This window comes from Nicotiana sylvestris, chromosome 3 (assembly GCF_000393655.2).
Source record: "Nicotiana sylvestris chromosome 3, ASM39365v2, whole genome shotgun sequence".
Lineage (NCBI taxonomy): Eukaryota > Viridiplantae > Streptophyta > Magnoliopsida > Solanales > Solanaceae > Nicotiana > Nicotiana sylvestris.
This window is the reverse complement of record NC_091059.1, coordinates 215,344,087-215,363,371: the sequence shown is the minus strand read 5'-3', so window position 1 is coordinate 215,363,371 and position 19,285 is coordinate 215,344,087. Positions and strand designations below refer to the sequence as shown.

Sequence of the window (19,285 nt, the reverse complement as noted above, 5' to 3'; positions counted from 1 at the left end):
CCTCTCCACTGGCTTGCTCCTTCCTGCCGACGCTCTTCGGACAAAATCAAATTATTAATTGTGGTTTTATCTGTCGGTCCTCTGCCTCTTTTTCGGAGTCGCCGCTTCTTTCCTATTATACTCAGAGTTTGTTATCTTTGATTTGTCATGGGAAAGGAGAAGCTGAAATCGCTAGTTACGTCATTTACTGCGGACGGTGAATATCTCGCCATATTGTCTCCCGATGGAACCGTTAGAGTAAGCTTTGTTACTCTATACCTGAACCAGCCAGCTGAGTTTTTTCCACTTGTGGAGCACTCAGTTTATTTTTGTTACTGATAGTGTTGAGTTCACTTTTTTTCCCGTTTTAATTACGGCGTTTTTTTGCATATTGGTATGCTTGGGGTACTATTTTGCTGCTGGTTTCAAACTGCTTTTGGGACAGTGTAGTTTTGGGCTAATTATACTGGGAATTAGGTTAACTGAGAGATTATAAGAATTTACATTTCACTGTATTTCAGTTTTTATAGGGTTTACAAGGAAAGGTGTTCCCATTTTTTTTTTTTAACTATTCCTTAACCTAATTGACATAGTTCCCCAATAAAATTGAAAAATAAAAACTCTGAGAAAAAGAATGGAAGATTTGTGTCAGTGACTTTTTGCTTTACATTGGTTTGCTTTCTACTTGATGTAAATGATTCAGTGAGTTTGCTGATATTTTGCTGTTAGAATATCTTTGGGTTGGAGAGTTAGTTTATTCTTAGATGAAGAAGCCGAGAGTCACGTCACAATTTCGAACCCCACTGCAGTAAAAAAAACCCTGGTGTTTAAGTGGAAAAGGGTATAGGTGTGGACCACATTATGCAGGGCATGGACATAGCTAGCTTGGATTTCTCATTATTAAGAAAAAAAGGAAGAAGAAGCCAAGTAGTTGAATTTTAGTGTTTACGGATCCATAGCACCACATTATGCGGGCATGTGTGTATCTATCTTCAGAAAATATAACACTATCCAAAAGGGTAAAAGTTTTTTTTTTTTTTTGTGTGTATATATATACTATTTAATCTCCTTTACATAGGTTCATATCTGACGGAGGGTTCCCTCTAGACACTTATGTGACAATATAAAAAAAGATTCCACTCTATAGTCTTACACTATAACGTGGTCATACTTATTTACATTCTTTGATGACAGTATAGGCAATTGCATTCTATTGTTTCACAACAGTTGCGTAATATCAGTCATCCTCTTTTTGCAACTTAGATGTTTTCGTCGTCTAGTTGTCACAAAAAGCAAAAAGATTATAACATCCAGTTGATACGGGATAGACCTCAATTTGTATACTATAAGCTTTTCTGAACTCTAGGAGAATATTTGCTTTACTTGGCTGGAAATACTAGGTGCATGGCTTTCTAGGGATTGGTTGGCTAAGTGGTGTTGAAACCGATAAGCAGAAATATTACATGACTTCGGTGTAGATATTTGGTTGTTGTTTCACCCAAACACGTCTTTGCAGCCTACTCATTCTTCATTTGATGCGAAAGTACTTTGCTCAGCAGAATATTGTAAGAAGCCGGGAATCAGGAAAGATAATGAACATTTAAAATGGTAAAACGAACAACTTACCGCTGATGAAAGAAAAGATAACAACCATCTTATAAATATTACTTACAAGCTTGTTGTCATGACCCGCCACACCATCATGCCACATAGGTGCCACTTGACATATATTTTTGCTATATGGAAGGGTTACATAAGTTAGGGAAAAAATCTTGGTGGAATATTCTAGAACTATGGAGAATTTCTTTAGAAAAGTTCTAGATATTTATGCATTTGTAGGAAGGTTCTAGAGAAATATAGAGGTTTCCTTAGGAAGACCTAGAACCCTATAGAATTGTTAGTAAAGTCCTTAGAAGAATCTAGTTGTGTAGAATATTCTAGAGAAGGGACTTAGTTGTAAATATGGAAGGACTTGTAGAATAATTATTATTTACATATTAGCCCTTAGGTGATTAGTATAAATAGGGGACATTCATTTGTAATTTATCAACCAAGCAAAACAATCAAGTTCTCTCTGCTACAAAAGTTTCCTTTAGCAATTCTCATGTGTTCTAACATTTTTTAGCGATCTTGAGTGTAGTAAGACTGACTTGGTATAGCAAGAACGTGAGCAAGTTGTGCAAGATCGTGAGCGAGTTGCCAAGTGCCGCACGTGTACTTAGTTAACAACTAAGGACGTGACAACGTGGTATCAGAGCAAAGGTTATGACTAAGGAATGTTAGAAAGAATAAAAGAGATTGCTAGAAGGAAATTTTGTAGGAACCATGGCCGGAATTACCAAGGGCTTGGTACTTGCAGAAGGGATCAACGCGAAGGTCCCTAAGCGAAAGCATTATGGTGGTGCACGGGCTGCACGCGAGGTGGCAGACTGGCGGAAGCTAAGGGAGCTCCGACAGAGGCCACAATTCGGGAGTATGTACGCGAGTTCACTACCTTAATGCTGCAAATCTCGTCATTGTCCGAGGAAGATTTCCTCTTCTACTTCATGGATGGATTGCAAAATTGGGCTAAGCATAAGTTAAGAAGACATCAAATAGCCAACGTGAACGGGGCCATCAGAGTAGCCTAGTCACTTGTTAACTTCAAGATGGAACTTGCCAAGTCCAAAGAAGGCAACGCCGAGAAGGATGAGGGAGATCATGATGAGGACAACGAGAAATGCATAACCGAGGTATACAAGGGTAATGGCAAGGGGCCATCCCATAACGGACAGGGGCCCAAGAGAAACGGCAAGGGGCCGAAAAATGGTAGGGAGTACGTGCCTAAGGGAGGGTGCTACTTCTACAAAGGGTCACATCGGGCAAGTGAATGCTCAGAGTTGGGGAAGCTTGCAGCAATGATAGGGAACTTTGCTCAAGCACATAAGGATGACATAGGAGAAACAGCCTGTATTGGAGGGATGCGCTTGGAATCTAAACCGAAAGTAAGGGATTCCAAAGCCTATCTTGGCACCATGCAAATTGAGCATGGTAGAGCATGGTGGTAGCAAGAAATGTTGGACGGACATAGTTGAAAAGGATGGCGAGTTATAAAGTGATGGCATGCTATCGAACTCAGACGATGCACCAAGCAGAGGGTTCAAGTTTGCCAGTAAGGCTGGACCACAGAGGGCAGCCAAATAGGGAGTGGAAGCATGAACTCGATGCTTGAGAAGTTGCTAGACTTGGTTGAGTCATGAGAAGATTCAGGCCAAGAGCAAGGAGGGGCATCCGATGGGCGGAGGATGGAGGCCATCATTGCTAGCTGTCCAAAGTACAAATGGCATAAGAAGAAAGGTAGCCAGTACCTTGTGAAATGGGAAGGAGAACCGCTTCATAAGGCATCATGGCTAATGGACAAAGATCTCTGGCGACGCCAAGGCGAGGTGCACGCATATGTGTCGATGCTTTGTGCCGAGGGCGGCACAAAATTGGGTGCGGGAGAGTGTCATGACCCGCCGCACCATCATGCCACATATATTTTTGCTATATGGAAGGGTTACATAAGTTAGAGAAAAAATCTTGGATATTCTAAAACTATGGAGAATTTCTTTAGAAAAGTTCTAGATATTTATGCATTTGTAGGAATGTTCTAGAGAAATATAGAGGTTTCCTTAGGAAGACCTAGAACCCTATAGAATTGTTAGGAAAGTCCTTAGAAGAATCTAGTTGTGTAGAATATTCTAGAGAAGGGACTTAGTTGTAAATATGGAAGGACTTGTAGAATAATTATTATTTACATATTAGCGCCTAGGTGATTAGTATAAATAGGGGGCATTCATTTGTAATTTATCAACCAAGCAAAACAATCAAGTTCTCTCTACTACAAAAGCTTCCTTTAGCAATTCTCATGTGTTCTAACATTTCTTAGCGATCTTGAGTGTAGTAAGGCTGACTTGGCATAGTAAGGACGTGAGGAAGTTGTGCAAGATCGTGAGCGAGTTGCCAAGTGCCGCACGTGTACTTAGTTAATAACTAAGGACGTGACATTGTGCTCCTTAATCTTTACATAGGTTATCATGCAAGTACAACACAAGATAGTGTGCTTTTTTCTAGACATTTAAGCAACTGAAGTGTTATTGTCTACGTGGAACCTTATAAAGGAAGTGTTTTGTCTTCATGGAAATAGTTACATCTCAGAAGATCACTTATATTGGGTATTGTATTCTCTCTTTTAAAATATTGATAGACAAGAATATTATATAGGGAAATCTCTACAAATATATTATGCCTGTAAAGCATTAGATGTATCCTCGTGACAGCAGGTCATGATCCGGTTCTTCTACCATGTCAATATTGTTTTCTCTCATTTATCAAGAAAATAAGTTAAGAAGATATACTGTATCCTCTTATTGGAGCCTTTTCTTCAGGTTTGGAACACAAGTAGTGGAAGCCTATTTGCTCAGTGGAAACCGGAGAATTCTGGCGACAGTTTTTCTTACATGGCGTGCGGTTTTGTTGGAAAGAAGGTAAGATAAGGAAGCTGGAAAAGCCCGCATCTGATTATTGTGATGATGGAGTGGTAAAAAGACCAGCCAAAGTTTTTTGAAGAACATCTGATCCCCCCCCCCACCCCCCCAAAAAAAAAAAAAAAAAAAACTGATCTCTCCGCCCCTAATTGTGAAGAATTTAAGATTTTCATATTTAGCCCCCACTTTGTTAGGCTATTTTTATCTCATTACTATATGGCATCTTTTTTGTTTGAACTTTTAGCGCAGAAAAGAACAACGTTTATTAATAGCCCTTGGCACAGATGATGGAACTGTTTTAGCAGTTGATATTTCTGCTGAATTTATAAGGTGGAGAAAAGCTGGAGCCCTTTCTAGGTATGTTATTCTTTTGATGGAAGGTACTTTTGCTCTTATGTAGGATGGAGGAGTACTTGTCAGGAAACACTTAGACAATAATGAATACCCTTGCTTGATTGTCAGATGCGGGATTACAAATTATGACATACTTATAACACATCATTTTAGACATGCAAAGTTATGACTTACTAATTGCACGTCATGTAAAGTATCATCATATTCTGCAAGTTTAAAAGTTCATTTTTCCTTGCTGCTTTTTGCATTGTTCTAATGGCAGGAATGAGATACTTCTCCACATTTTGTTTCCCCTATGAGCAGATCTGCAGAGGCCCCCCCCCCCCCCCCCCCGCGGTCAAAACATAGATCCATAGGGCCCCTTTTCTCTATGTCTAATGGTATGCTTTATAGAGACATTTTGAAAGTTGTTGCTAGTATACTTGTTAACTCGTAAATCTTGAACCTTTTTTAGAAGTTTATCTTATAATCTCTCTCTCTCCCTCTCTCTCTCTCTCTAGGTGGGATTTGGGATATTCTGTAGGAAACATCATGTATGGTATTTAATTGAAAATTCAACCGTGAGGTTTTTCCATTAAAGCCGTCTATTACTTCCAGAAATGTCTTGTGTGTATGCCATTCTATTCATCAAGTGATCTTGGTCAAAAGGTTCCAAATAGCCACGTGTTTCAAAAGTTTCTGTAAAGATATTTTGTTATGGGAAATTTCCACTATAATGGATTCTTATACTTCAGAAAATTCCAACAAGTTTAAGGATGGAATCCCAATCAGGAATCCTCCGACGCATCAGGATAATTGTGGGAAGGTTCATATAGAGGTCGAGAAATTATCTAAAATTCCAAAAGGATCTGAGATCTAGTTAATATCCAACCTTCTTTGATTTCTGAAATTATAACACAAACTGCCTTAGTTTGAGAACCAGGGGGGCTGGTAAAAAGTTATTGGACGACTTTCATCTTTTAAGTGGTTGACACATAGCAATACAATTTTGTCTCGGGCAGTTGATCACTTACTTGCAAATGTTCCGGGGACTTGTAGCCTGTCATTTATTAAATCTTGGGAGGGCCATTCAACTTCAATAGATTTCGATGGCCTTATACTTCTTAGCAGGGTTTATTGTGATCACAAATGGATGAAGTGTTCAAACTATTTAATGGACTACCATGAATGACAGCTGTCTATCACCAAAGACATTTAAAAAGCATAAATAAGAAATCTGCTGCTTTTGAAATGCAGTGGAGCTGCTGGTCTGTTTTTTGTGGACAAAGGCCGTAAAATTCATGCTGTTGCTGCGAATGGTTTAGTATTTGAGATGAACTCCGACACTGGAGAAGTCATCAAAGAATTCAAAGTGTCAAAGAAGCCCTTTTCCTCAGTGGCTTATTCAACTGGTTTGTATCCAACTTATGTCTACAGTTTCTGTTTTACTTTAAGTACTTCTATCTGACTTCTTTATTCTCAATGTGAAGACGAGAAAATTATAGCTGCAGCCAGTGATAAGTTGCGATTTCTAAGTTTAGAAAGTGGGAAAGAGTTGCTGAAGTTTTCTCCTGACTCGGTAAGTTGTCTTAAGTTTATGTCTTCATCATGTGATGTTCTTTTAAAGTCTAAAAACATCCATAAACATCAAAAGCTGCTATAACAGGCTGCTGCACAGCGTTTATGGCTATCTGATGATGCCCAATTTGCTGTTACTGCGGGGCTTGGCGAGAAGCAACTTCAAGTGTGGAAACTTGATTTTGGTGAAAGGGCTGCAGATTATGGGCAGGTTCTTTCCATGAAACATCCTCCTATAATTGTTGAATGCAGGAAGAATTGCAAGGGAGAAGACGGTATGGTTGTCCTTGCAATATCAGAGAAGGGTGTTTGTAATGTTTGGAACTTTGAGTCTGTCACTGATGAAGTTGCAAAGCCAATTAAGATCACCGTGAAAGCTAGCAAAGGGGAAACAGAAAAGAAAACTGGAAGAGCTAAAAAGAACCTTGCGCCCATAATTGCTGCCAGATTGCATGCTTTGGATAGAGATGCACATTTGAAAGCCTTGATTGCATATGGCTCTGTGGAATCCCCAGAGTTTACATCAGTAGACATTTCAAGTCCAGAGGAGGATATCGTCATAGCAGCAGTAGACCAGACCAAGAAAGTGCTAGCTGCAGTTCAAGAAAATGGTCATGCCAGAAAAGGTGTTGTTAATAGTGGTTTATATTTTCTTGTCTCCTTATGGAAAAATCAGGACTCTGTTACAGAAGTCTGTGGCACTGTCATTCCTCTTCCCCTATCCCATTTGTATTACTGACTCGGCCAAGCAGTGCTGAGCTGCATTTTTTTAAAACTCAAATTGCTAGAAAAGGTGTTGTTAATAGTGCTAGCTGCAGTTCAAGAAAATGGTCATGCCAGAAAAGGTGTTGTTAATAGTGGTTTATATTTTCTTGTCTCCTTATGGAAAAATCAGGACTCTGTTACAGAAGTCTGTGGCACTGTCATTCCTCTTCCCCTATCCCATTTGTATTACTGACTCGGCCAAGCAGTGCTGAGCTGCATTTTTTTAAAACTCAAATTCTTGTCTTGATGTTTTAGGTGATTTAATACAGTCACTGTTAGAGAGACCAACTTTTCTGCAAACGAGGCCATCACTCTGTTAGTTTTAACAAATATTTTTAAACTTTCTTGCATCACAACACTCTTACATTATGTCTATGATGAATTGACATTTTTGATTTATGCCGAGAACAGTTCCCAGAACAGAATTATCCTTATAATCTGTCTTTCTGATTGCCCCTCCCTCTGTTTCAGGTGCAGACATGGAAAAGGAAGGTGCTAAATTAATTCAGAAAAGCAAAGTGACGAATAAACGGCCAGCATCTGATCTGGATGTCACTCCACCAGTGATAATCACAGATGATGGTATGACATACTTGCATGATTCTGTATTGCTCACATTGAAATTCAACATATTTTCGATGCTCCCTGGAGCTGTTGCTCCACTATAGATGACTAATATTTATATCTTGGAGAATGGCTCTCTAAAAACAAAACTGTATCCGTCCATTTACTTGATATTGCTTCAGAAGCTTAGTCGTCAATCCTAGTGTTGACTAGCAAAAGGGAGAAGTGAAATCGGGGAGTCATATTTCAGGAGTACAGGAAGGTTGGTTATATTATGAGAATATCTAGGGGGTGGTCAATGTATTTGACTGTGATATTTATTGAATTTGGAAGTTGAAATGTTAAGGTAGTGACCATCTATGTTGCGCGGGCTCTCCAAAATATTGCCGCACCCGTGTCGGATCCTCCCAAAATACACTATTTTTGGAAGATACGACACGTATCTGGCGACATTTTTCGGAGAGTTGGAGCAACATAGGTGACTGTGTTAAAAATCAAAACACATGTAATATTCTCTTTTCAAACTTGCAATTGTATATAAACATTTTATTGCTTTGTAGATGGGCATTATGTTATACAGGATGTTATGCTAAAGTTAACTGCTTCCACTATAATAGACCTGGGGAGTTGGAAACTTGGTTAGTCCTTCGAGTATTCAGTAGAGAACCTTTTCATTCCCTTTAAAAAGGATTCCTTTTTTTATTATTTAGCGGGCGGTGCCTTTGCATCATCTTTCTGCTGTTTCTATTGAGCATTAGGATGTGGGGTCATTTGATATTTGAGACTGGATTCAGAAATTTGGTACGAAGAACATTCACTACCTTCTAGAGGATAACCCTTTTGTCTGATGATGTGTAGGTAATGGTGAACCTATAGATGGAGTTCAGATTGATGATCTAAACGAGCCAACCATGGGTGAGAAACTCGCAAGGCTCCATTTGGCAGACAACAATGAAGATAAAAGCAATGAGGATCTAGAATCTCCCCCTCAAACAAAGCCGCCAAGTGCTGATTCAGTTCATGTTCTGCTCAAGCAAGCCCTTCATGCTGATGATCGAGCACTTTTGATAGATTGCTTATACAGACAAGATGAGAAGGTTATGTTTGTACTGAAATTCTAAATCTAAATTGATATGTTATTTCCTAATCGGTAGGATGTATCTTGGCTATGCAGGTCATTGCAAATTCAGTATCTCTTTTAAATCCATCAGATGTTCTCAAGCTTTTACAGTCACTCTTGTTAATTATTCAGTCAAGGTAAAGGAGATTGTGTTTTGTCTAAGTTGTGCATTTGACGACACTTGCGATATCGATTTAGATTGCACCAAAGGAATGAATGCTAATCATGACAGGGATTACTTGGTTCCAATTGTCAGCCAATATATTGTTCCACCAATTCTATTAACATAACGAAAACCTTTCTGCCATTCACATTTGCAAAGTGCAGTTGGCTCTTTTTTATGGATTGGTCATAGATTGGTCAAGTTAATGTTTATTATGGTACTTTTTCTTGACAGGGGCGCTGTATTGGCTTGTGCCCTTCCCTGGTTGCGAAATTTGCTTCTTCAACACGCTAGTGGAATAATGTCTCAAGAATCCTCTTTGCTTGTACTCAACTCTTTATATCAGGTCTGGGAGTAACTCTTCATATGTTGATAGCACCTGTAGCGACTGTTAGAATGTATTAAAAATTACTTTGCTGGTCTTTGTGCAGCTTATTGATGCCAGACTTTCAACTCTCCACCAAGCTCTTCAGCTATCAAGCTCCTTAGAATTGCTTTATGCAGGGGTAAGGGCAACGTGGAATAACGTCGTCCCTCTCAAACCTCTTTTCCATGAAATCTTGACTAATTAATTTATATTTTTGCAGACTATTGATGATGGTGATGAGGAAGATGGTGCCATACAGCCTATCATCTTTGAAGATGAAAGTGACGAGGAGGGTTCTGAAGTTGCTATGGAAACAGAAAGCAACCCAGACGTCGAGGAACCAGAGGCTTTTAGTGACATTAGTGATCACGAATTGAGTGATGGCATGAGCGAGTGAGTTGTAACCTAGAATTCAGCCAGTTTTACGAGAGTGCAATTTTCGGACAAATGTGCAGTCCGAGAAAATGGGCAGCGGATCCAAATGGGAAGTCTTGAGTGAGAGATCAAGATGAGGTGATCGGGGACCAGACGGGACGGGAGAAGATCTGTAACCTGAAAATTTTGTTTTTAAAATTATAGAGAATATCATCTGATTTTGAGGCTTCAGAGAGGACTTTTGGTGATCTACTCGCCATGTACTGTTGTAGGCGTACATGCGTAGATGAAATTAAAGTTGTATTCTTTCTTTCCCTCTTCTGTAAGCAACGTTGTGCTTTATTTTAGGAAATCAGTGCGAAATTTGGTACGTAAGAGGAATGGTAAAATGCGTTGCTTTTTTTGTTTATTTGTTGTGCATTATTCCTCCAGTAGACCCGAGTTCGAGCTAGTCAATTGAATACCTTCAGTGTCAAGCTTGAGCTGTGTTTAACCAGATGGGCTATAGTGTAATTGAGCCTAGGTCAAGTCGGTGGAGCCTCAAGTCTGTTTTTCACGTTTGTTCCTGTGAGAATCAATAGTTTAATTTGAGAATTGAAATCAGATGCAACTGATTTATATGATTATTAGTTTAAATTAAAGCCAATATCACTTTGTGGTCAGTGTAAATATGCAACATCAACATGGATGGAATTATCCAAAACCAAAAAGATAAACTAGCTATTAAATTAAAAATTGTGCTGAATTGAACTTCATTAGTAGTTTGGAATTTAAATTGGACTTTTTTATTGCATCAAAAAGTAAAAAGCTCAAAGTTAAGTTGACTTTGACTGACACGTTTGGACATAATTAATGAGAATTACTATTGTGAGGGTAGATTCAGCCGGACATATGAGCAGATCTCAGAAAAATTCAAATAGATAGGAACTGTCTATACGGAAAGTATTATGTGAATATGAATCTAATATGTGGAAAGACAACATTACGATAACCTGTTTTAACCCTGATAAAGCTCATTTACTTTTTGAGTGTCGCTCAGGCTCAGGCTCAGGCTCAGCAGTATTCTGTATTTGCATGAAAGTGACCCTGGATATGACTTTCAACTAGCTCAATATATAGCTCAAATTACGATTTACACCATCTCTTGGTTCAAATTTTGGATGGGAAACGAAACTAACCAACTTATATCTACTTTTTCCTTCAACCCTGGATAATTTGAAATGAAACAAGAGAACCAACGACAAGCCTCGCGGAAACTGCATGGCAGTTCATCAATCTTGTCCAACCTACTTTGAGGTAACTTACTAAGGTGAATTCGACGTCCTCATTTACTACAAGAAAAGAAAAATCTAAACACTTTCGGAAAATTATAAATTAAGAAACGCAAATTGAAGGGATATCGAGACACGTTTTCTTAACACGAAATCGCACGGGATCGATTATGTAGACAACATCACATGGATTACATTTTTAGCAGCTTGATGTCGAGGTCACACTTTCAGACTACAAAAGCTAAAACCTTTTTATTATTACATAAACCTTTATCACCTCAAAGGGAGGCAAACTTCAAAGCAAAAAAACAAACTAAACACAAAGAGTACATAAATCTCTCAAGAAAGAAAGAGATCCAAGTCTAAAGTTCTCTGGTTTTGGTGGCAGTTGGATGATCTTCATCAGTATCGGCCATACCAAAGGTATGCTTCACAGCATCAGCAGCACCCTGAGCCATGCTCTTCACTTGTTCTCCAGTCTTTTGCAGGATTCCCCCAGTTTTCTCTTGCCCAGCTTGTGCAGTTTCTTTTGCAGACTCCATCATTTCTGAAGCCTTCTCTTTTGTAGCCTGAGCTGCTCCACTGGCCTTCTCTTTGGTTGCCTGAGCTGCTCCGCTGGCCTTCTCCTTGGTTGCCTGAGCTGCTCCGTGAGCCTTCTCGTCAGTAACCTGAGCTGCATCTGCAGCCTTATATTTGGCGGTGCCTGCCTTATCATGAGCAGTTCCTTTGGCTGAATGCGCCGTCTCAGAAGTCTTGTCCTTTGCTGCTTGCGCCTTGTCTTTCATGCTTTCCATTGTTTGACCAACCTTCTCCTGCACTCAAAACAAAAAGTTAAAAACCACAGAAAACTTCATAATTCGTCCGAAATCTGTAACTATACCTAGATAGAATTACATGGCTATCAAATGGTTGTTTAAGCTCTTTTTAATCAGACATATAGAGCTTACTGCTCTGGGAAAGTAGCGGTATATATATATATATATATAGAAACTAAAGGGAGAGATACCTGAGTTCGGCCCTTGGTTTCACCAGCTCTATAGCTCTGTTCGTGGGAGGCCATTGTTGAAGTTATAAACGTAAATTGATATATATATGGACGCAAATATGGATGTAAGTGCAATAAAGTAGAAAGTAGAAAGAAATAGAAAGATTAAATGGATATTGCTTGAAGTGAGATTGGAGCAATGGTTATGCATGGTTTATAAAGACTACGTAGTTTGTTAGATTGTTGACACGTATCCTGTTAACTGACGCGTGTAGAGGCACGTGTCACAGTTTAGTTAGCTTCGGTTCATTCCATAAGGATCAATACCGACGACGAAAATGATTAGAGATAACTTCCTGCCTGCTATTCCATGCTATTGTTAGAAGGTTGACCTTTTACATTTGGTAATTGCTTAAAAAGTCGGAGTTGATAGTTTAAATTATTTACTATTCCTATATTTTTGAAGTTGTTAAATTTATTTACTACTATAATTGATTGTCTTTTATTGACGTACGCACGTTTTTAATAGTATAAAATAATTAAGGATATCTAACGGGTGGACAGGACAAAACTGGTTAGGGAAAAGTTGAAACAGTCCGGGTTTCGAACCTGGCCGGTTACGGGTTGAAAGCTGCTTGTCAAAAATAAAAAGAAAAGATCTATAGAAAGCAACGATAACTTTGAAAGTAGGATTATGATGGAAATTCTTCTATAGATTTCTATATTCACATTTTCAGACATTAATTAGATAGCTTTGAAAGAAGTCTCTCAAGAATATGAATTGAAGCACTCTAATTGACAATAATTGGCTGAATGATTTCGGAGAGTAGAAGTAGAGCTTGAAATTCCACTTAAAGTCATTGCAGGAATTTTCTCTTCGTTGTTTTCATGTAATTTGGACTTTAATGATGAAGTCGATAACAATGTCTGTGGTTAGGTTTTGACATTAATTTATTTGGCAAAATTAGTAACTGAGTTTAAAAAAAGGTTTTGACATTAATTTATGGCAATTAGTAACTGAGTTAGAAAAAAAGTTTTGACATCAATTTATTTGATATCAGAACCGCCTACCGTTTTCATATTTTAATGTTGCCGTGACGGATTCATGGACGTGCCCAATTTGATTTTATCTAGTTGAGGATTGAGATCTGCTTTTTATTGGTCGTTTATATTGCCCTTTTTTGGGTGAGTTGGCTCCTACTTTAACAGTGCAAAATTACCGACAAAATAAAAACAACGGGGCATTTTTGTAGGCGTTTCAACATAAAAATTGTGATTTTTGACAAAAATTAGTATTTGATGTCAAGTTGAAAAATGATATTTAAAATTTAAAATTTAAAATTATGTTTGGATATGTATTACATTTGATAAAATATTGTAATATTGTGAGTGGGAAAAAAAAATCCACAACATAAGATTTTGGTTTTTGAAAAATCTCCAAAAACTTACAAATTTTCATGGACAAATATATTTTTGAAGAAAAAATCCAAGAAAAAGGAAATTTTTTTTTATGGCCAAACGGCTCCTATCTCCCTGTCATGTTTCTTTCTTTCTTACATTTCACGAGATGAATTTTTTTTGGAATAAGTCTAATGACGTTAACTTTTATTTCGTTTAAAAGGACAAAAAAGACACTCTTTTTCATTCAACTGAAATAAAAAGAGAATTTTGATGTACAGTCAATGTAACAATGGACCAATGGCCTATCTGAATATTGTTGTAAACGAAAATGAATTTGAAATTATTTCACTGTGAGTCAACATGTTTGTGTTTCCCTGTGACTACTCTGCACAGACTGTTGTAAATAAGAATTACCAAGAAAACATAAACCACAAAGAGAAAGGTCAAAGAAGCTAGCTAAAAGAAATTATTGGCTTATTAGTCTTTATTTATAAGACAATTCGCCGAAGCATTTGGTCCGTAACTATATTTCTCATTATAATACTCCCCAAAATAAACGGATGAATAATTCGTTTGACATATTCTTGTATACGCTACGCTAGGAGAGATCAAGATTTCTAGCATTGTGCCATCTGTTAGAATATGCATTCATTGAGGTAACCAATTTTGCATTTTGAAGCTTATAAATTCACCAATCCAACTATTTCAAAATGCATTCCGTTTTTGCATTTTGATCTACAATTACTAGTGTGACACTTCTAAACACAAACAAATTAAGTACCAAAACCAATTAACCATGGCAAGCCAAGGACGTGACAATCTTCATAGCATCCAAATCCCCGGCCAAGCTCAGGTTTTCCTTTAAATTCTTAACCTTCCTTTACCCATCTGAAGCTCTGCTTTTTCTTTATACTAATACTAATACTACTAACATTCTTTTTTTAAACCAATTGTAGATGAGAAGGGAAGACATGGTGAATCAACCATCTGACATCCATAACCAAGGCCAAACAACCAACTTGCTTCAAGAGGTAACATTTCTAAATTTAGTATCTTGATGCGTAATGATCAATTAAGTGACTATATAGAAGTTTAAAGAATGATTAAGTTGAGATGTTATTAATGTTTAAGACGGGGACAAAAGTGAAGAACATAGCACACGGAGCAGCAGATATGGCTCAAGGAGCAGCAGGAAGTGCAGTGAACATGGCTCGAGGAGCTGCAACTGGTGCAGCAAACCTTGCAACAGGTGCAGCTGGTGCAGTCAAGAACACTCTAGGAATAAATCCTGATTCCCACAACACCACTGACACTGCTACTGGTGGCAACTATTTCAATCATCCAGGCTCTATCAACTACAATGATGCAAACACCAACACCAGTGTTCCAGGCGATACAAATTACCCTGGCAGCTTGAACTTTCCTACCAACTCAATCAATCCCAGTACCGGCATTTAAACCCGTTATTCAAGAATTCTTATCATACCTTTGATTATCGGGATTCATAATTTTTCTTCCCTGTTTTGTTTGCTTCTGTTTTTTTAGGGGAGATTGCAGACTGGAGGAGCTGTCCCTCTACTCTCAATCTTCTATTCTTTCCCTGGTATAAAATAAGCTTCAATAGATGGCCCGAGTTCTTTTTTCCGAGAGAATACATTGAAGTTGAAAGATGTTGATTGACCTGCGTATTTGCTTTAATCTTGTTAAATTATTTGTTTAAAGATGTACCCGGATTCTGCACCAACGTTATTTGTTCTCGTTTTGCACCCTTGCTATATTTTCTCCTCCGATCCCCCCTCCCCACAACCACCACAACATTAACTATACTAGTACAACTCAATCACAAGTTGGTTGGGAACAAACTAATAGCAACAAAAATAGATTTAGATTATGTGATGGAGGGTTTTGACAAAATAATACTCCTTTCGGTACACTTTAATTGATTTTTTTGACTGTTTTCACGCATATTAAGAAATCTATATTTTAACATTAATTAACAATGAAATTGACTATATTAAACTTAATTTGTTCATTGAAGATATTACATATACTCTTATGCTCTTTATTTCAAAGATAACTTAAAAAAAACAAGTTAATTCATTCTTGATATTTGAAAAAATTAAATACCGTGGACCGCAAAAAAAATAAAAAATTAATTAAAATGGACCGGAAGAAGTAACAATTAAAGTAACAACACAATGATGATGTAATTTGCAAATTCACCTATTAGGAAATATTTTGATGATAATGTGGTCACGCGGATTCAAAAGCAGGATGACGCTTTTAATATAGTATAAATAAGACTAAACATAAGTTACTCGCATGATAGTTGTGATATTAAATACTATTTCCTCCGTTTCAGTTTATGTGAAACATATTTCATTTTTTATCCGTTCCAAAAAGAATAATTCCTTTCTAAATTTGAAAACAATTTAGCTTAAACTTATCATTCCACCCTTAATGAAAATTATTTATAACCACACAAATACTCTGGCCATGTCCATAAATATTCCAAAGCAAATGGTTAATGGCAGAATGATGCGAATACGGAGTATGTATGCCACATTGTTATTCGCACCCAGGCCTCTTTCGACGTCGTTTTTGGTCATCTAAGAAAGAGGGAAGAGCATATCATAACACCTGTTCCGCCGATTTGCTTTCTGCTTTTCTGCCAAAAGGACTCCCACTACACTCGTTGATGTGTACCGATCGCCCCATTTTGCTCATGTTAACAGTCATTTTTGCTCTTTTGATTTCCATGTTGAAAGATAATCTGAGCATTCTCCAAAAATTTTAGATAGAAGTAAAGTTTAGCACAATGACCATCTGGATCACTTGATTTTAAACTCCCACAAACGCATTCAAGCAAGTTTTACTGATTTTTTCAAAACCCTAAGTCACTTTGAGGATGAGTATGCCTGCTAATAATTTTGGAATTTCTTGTAAGCATGAAGAGCATTCTTCTAAGCAATGGCCTCAGTATAACACGAGTGGTAAAAAATGTGGGTTTAATTCTAATGCCGAATGTCAAGCTTTTAAGAGACCCAGAATGATGAATTCAAAAATGGGGCCGGAAGATAACAGGACAAATATGGGTATGACACTTGGTCCTCAACCACCATGCTTACAATTCCAAAGGTGGGGTAGCTGCCGTTATGGTGGCGAGTGTCGTTATGCTCATATTACTGGGCCTCTGAACGGCATTAGGGTTGGGGATCAAAGAAATCTCAGTAAGCCGAAATCATGTCATTTTTTCGATAGTGGTAAAGATTGTCCATATGGAAATAAATGCCATTTTCTTCATGAACGTAGTCAAAAACTTGAGGGAGGCGTAGGTTTCTGCAGGGTTAGCTCTGCGATAAGCATTGCGACTAGTGGGAATGAACCCAAGAGGTCTGTGGAGTTACGTAAAAATTTACTGAAGACCAAGTTTTGCGTCAACTGGGAAAGGACTGGTAGCTGCGCATATGGTTCAAAGTGTCAATTTGCTCATGGGAAAGCAGGTCTTTCCACAACTATTAGTTCATTATTGAATGTTTACATCCCTGTTTTGTCGTTCATTATTTTGATTAGTTACTTGAGTTGATTTCATGTTGATTAGTTGATATTCCATGTCTTTGTCCGTAAGCTGTTTCTGAAAATATTTTTAAGTCAGTTAATGATTTATTATTAAGAACATGTGAAAGTTTCATTATGTCTATTAGGTGTTGGATTTTTTCCTCGAACCTTTTGCAATGTCAAAAGGATTTGCATAAAGCAAATTGCCAGAGTCTTTGTTCAAACTATGCAGAAAATAAGAAGCTTAGGAGGCATGGTTAATGTACAATTTCCTGTTTTCCAACTTCTATTCTCCTATCTCTACCAGGCGCCTTTTTCTCCTTAAATTTCTGTTTAATTTATTTTTGTACAAGACATTTTGGTGACCAACATTCTAATAGCAAAGTACCTGTCTGTTTATATGTTAGTAGATGTACTTTTAGTTGAACGCCAACTATACGGATGGACATGTATTACGAGTCTATGTTCAAACATGTCATGAATACTCATGTTTGTCTTGCAAGTAATCACTTCACCCTGCTATCTATTTATGTAAAAGATCACACTAAGCTGTCTATACTTTCTGCTCTCAGCTGATGATTTGCTTCTGATACTTTCCTTATAGCAGGGGAAGATTCAAATATTGCATTCATTGCTATTGAAGCTCTCTTCTAGAAATTTCTTGAGCTTAGTTAATACAACACATAACAATGCAGTTTATTTGTTGCATATAAGAAATTGTCTGTTCTATTCTATGATTTCTGCCAGACCATTTTCCTCTTTTCGTTTCTGTTAGGCATGTATTTGTGCCAGACATATTGGTGACGGACATGCTATTACCAAAATACCTGCCTGTCTAAATGTTGGTAGATATACTTTCAATTGGATTTCAACTAGAAAGATGGACTTATATTACGAATCTATTTTCATAAATGTCATGGACAGCATGTCTATGTGGCTTCACCCTGCTATCTATTGATCTGAAAAGATCACCAGTCTAAGTTGTCTAGAGAATCTGGCCTCAGCTGTTGACTTGGTGCTAATACTTGATTCCTTATAGCAGGGGAAGATTCAATTATTGCATTTAATGGCTAGTGAAGCTTCTCTTACAGAAATTTCATGAGCTTAGTTATTAACACATGTTGCTGCAGTTTTTTCTTGGATATTTCTAAAATGAATTGCGACTTCTGCTGCCAGAATTTATAAGGTGCTGATATTGTAAATTTCTGTGTGATTAGGAGGTGGAGTTTTAAATTTTGTTCTTAGGTGTAAAGGATTAGAATGGTTTATGTGATACAAGTTTTATGTTAGTTAATTATGCAATGTGCTGCGTTTAGGCCTTGGTCAAAAACCTATATCTCAGAATTCTTGTAGATGCTATTGTGTGAAATTCAGCACTTCACATAAGATGGTAGAGCCATGCAACATTTTTTCTTTCTATATATGCTTTTTTTCTTTGTTTTTTATTTACCTATTGTATTCATCTTTATTTCCTTATACCATTTCTAATTTGTGATGCTTCTCAATATTGACAGAACTGCAGACTCTTGGTTCTTCCAATACACTGGAGTCGTTGGGAAGCGCTGGCATTTGTGCTCCAGCCAAAAATGCAGCATCCGAGTGTAGATTCTTATTCAAGTGGACGAACGTACAGAAGATCAGCCGGATCTATGCTGACTGGATTGAAAGGGTGCAGCTTGTCCCGTTATCATCACACACAGTGGAGAACTGAAGAACCTGAACTTGTGGCACTTTGATCAATTTTTGAAGTGGTGAATTGGGTGACCTTTTACATATGCAGGGGCCACAGTTTTGATAACTCTTTAGTCCAAAATGCTACTTGCTTGGTGTATTGCACTTTGTTTTTAGTTTGAAGAAACCTGCCTTGTTATTGTCTCGTGAAGTGATGTATAGTGTCACAAATCAGAATAGGCTCATAGGTTCAGCAATGCATGGTAAATGATGCAAGTCAAAAGTATAGTCTGTACACCAATAGGTTCAGCAAAGATATACACATCCAACGGAAGAGGACTTCGTGAATGGAATTCGGGGTGTCTTGTTATTTAGCTGCGTCCATGGAGTTTTCTATTTTTATCCTTCTATTTTTCCAATTTTTCCTAGTCTCATTTGTCTTTTTTGATTGCATTCTCAACTTCTCAGTCCTTTTGTAATCTGAAAGCGTAATACATTTTTCTTTTTCCTCTGGGAAAGAGCTGTCCAAGATTGCAATCAGTAGCTGTTTCAATTGCATTCAAAGAGTTAATACGCCCTCAAGATGGGAATCTAATAAACTCTGAGCAATTTTCAAGTTTCACAATTTCACATGCATGATTAATCTT

At 37.6% G+C, this 19,285-nt stretch overlaps 4 protein-coding genes across 5 annotated transcripts; 3 read left to right on the top strand and 1 right to left on the bottom strand.

Moving 5' to 3' along the window:
* Positions 1 to 15: 15 nt before the first annotated feature.
* Positions 16 to 10,127, top strand: LOC104221226 (uncharacterized). Of its 2 annotated transcripts, none has more exons than XM_009772236.2 (12): positions 16 to 237; positions 4,389 to 4,487; positions 4,732 to 4,844; positions 6,078 to 6,232; positions 6,311 to 6,399; positions 6,487 to 7,024; positions 7,635 to 7,745; positions 8,586 to 8,824; positions 8,902 to 8,984; positions 9,245 to 9,356; positions 9,442 to 9,516; positions 9,598 to 10,127. In XM_009772236.2, exons 1-12 carry the CDS (start codon positions 148 to 150, stop codon positions 9,772 to 9,774), a joined length of 1,881 nt encoding a protein of 626 aa, XP_009770538.1. In that variant the 5' UTR covers positions 16 to 147; the 3' UTR covers positions 9,775 to 10,127. The 2 variants fall into 2 exon arrangements, with proteins under 2 accessions (XP_009770538.1, XP_009770540.1); XM_009772238.2 differs by having other exon boundaries at positions 26 to 237; positions 4,737 to 4,844.
* Positions 10,128 to 11,197: 1,070 nt separating this feature from the next.
* Positions 11,198 to 12,195, bottom strand: LOC104221225 (late embryogenesis abundant protein Dc3). Its single transcript, XM_009772234.2, has 2 exons — positions 12,030 to 12,195; positions 11,198 to 11,835 (listed from the first exon to the last, which is right to left on the bottom strand). The coding sequence occupies exons 1-2, from the start codon at positions 12,081 to 12,083 to the stop codon at positions 11,386 to 11,388; spliced, it is 504 nt and encodes a 167-aa protein (XP_009770536.1). The 5' UTR covers positions 12,084 to 12,195; the 3' UTR covers positions 11,198 to 11,385.
* Positions 12,196 to 14,127: 1,932 nt separating this feature from the next.
* Positions 14,128 to 15,089, top strand: LOC104221224 (uncharacterized). The gene is made up of 3 exons (XM_009772233.2): positions 14,128 to 14,262; positions 14,366 to 14,440; positions 14,541 to 15,089. Exons 1-3 carry the CDS (start codon positions 14,206 to 14,208, stop codon positions 14,865 to 14,867), a joined length of 459 nt encoding a protein of 152 aa, XP_009770535.1. The 5' UTR covers positions 14,128 to 14,205; the 3' UTR covers positions 14,868 to 15,089.
* Positions 15,090 to 15,993: 904 nt separating this feature from the next.
* Positions 15,994 to 19,156, top strand: LOC104221223 (zinc finger CCCH domain-containing protein 39-like). The gene is made up of 2 exons (XM_009772232.2): positions 15,994 to 16,912; positions 18,482 to 19,156. The coding sequence occupies exons 1-2, from the start codon at positions 16,318 to 16,320 to the stop codon at positions 18,676 to 18,678; spliced, it is 792 nt and encodes a 263-aa protein (XP_009770534.1). The 5' UTR covers positions 15,994 to 16,317; the 3' UTR covers positions 18,679 to 19,156.
* The last annotated feature ends 129 nt before the right edge of the window (positions 19,157 to 19,285 follow it).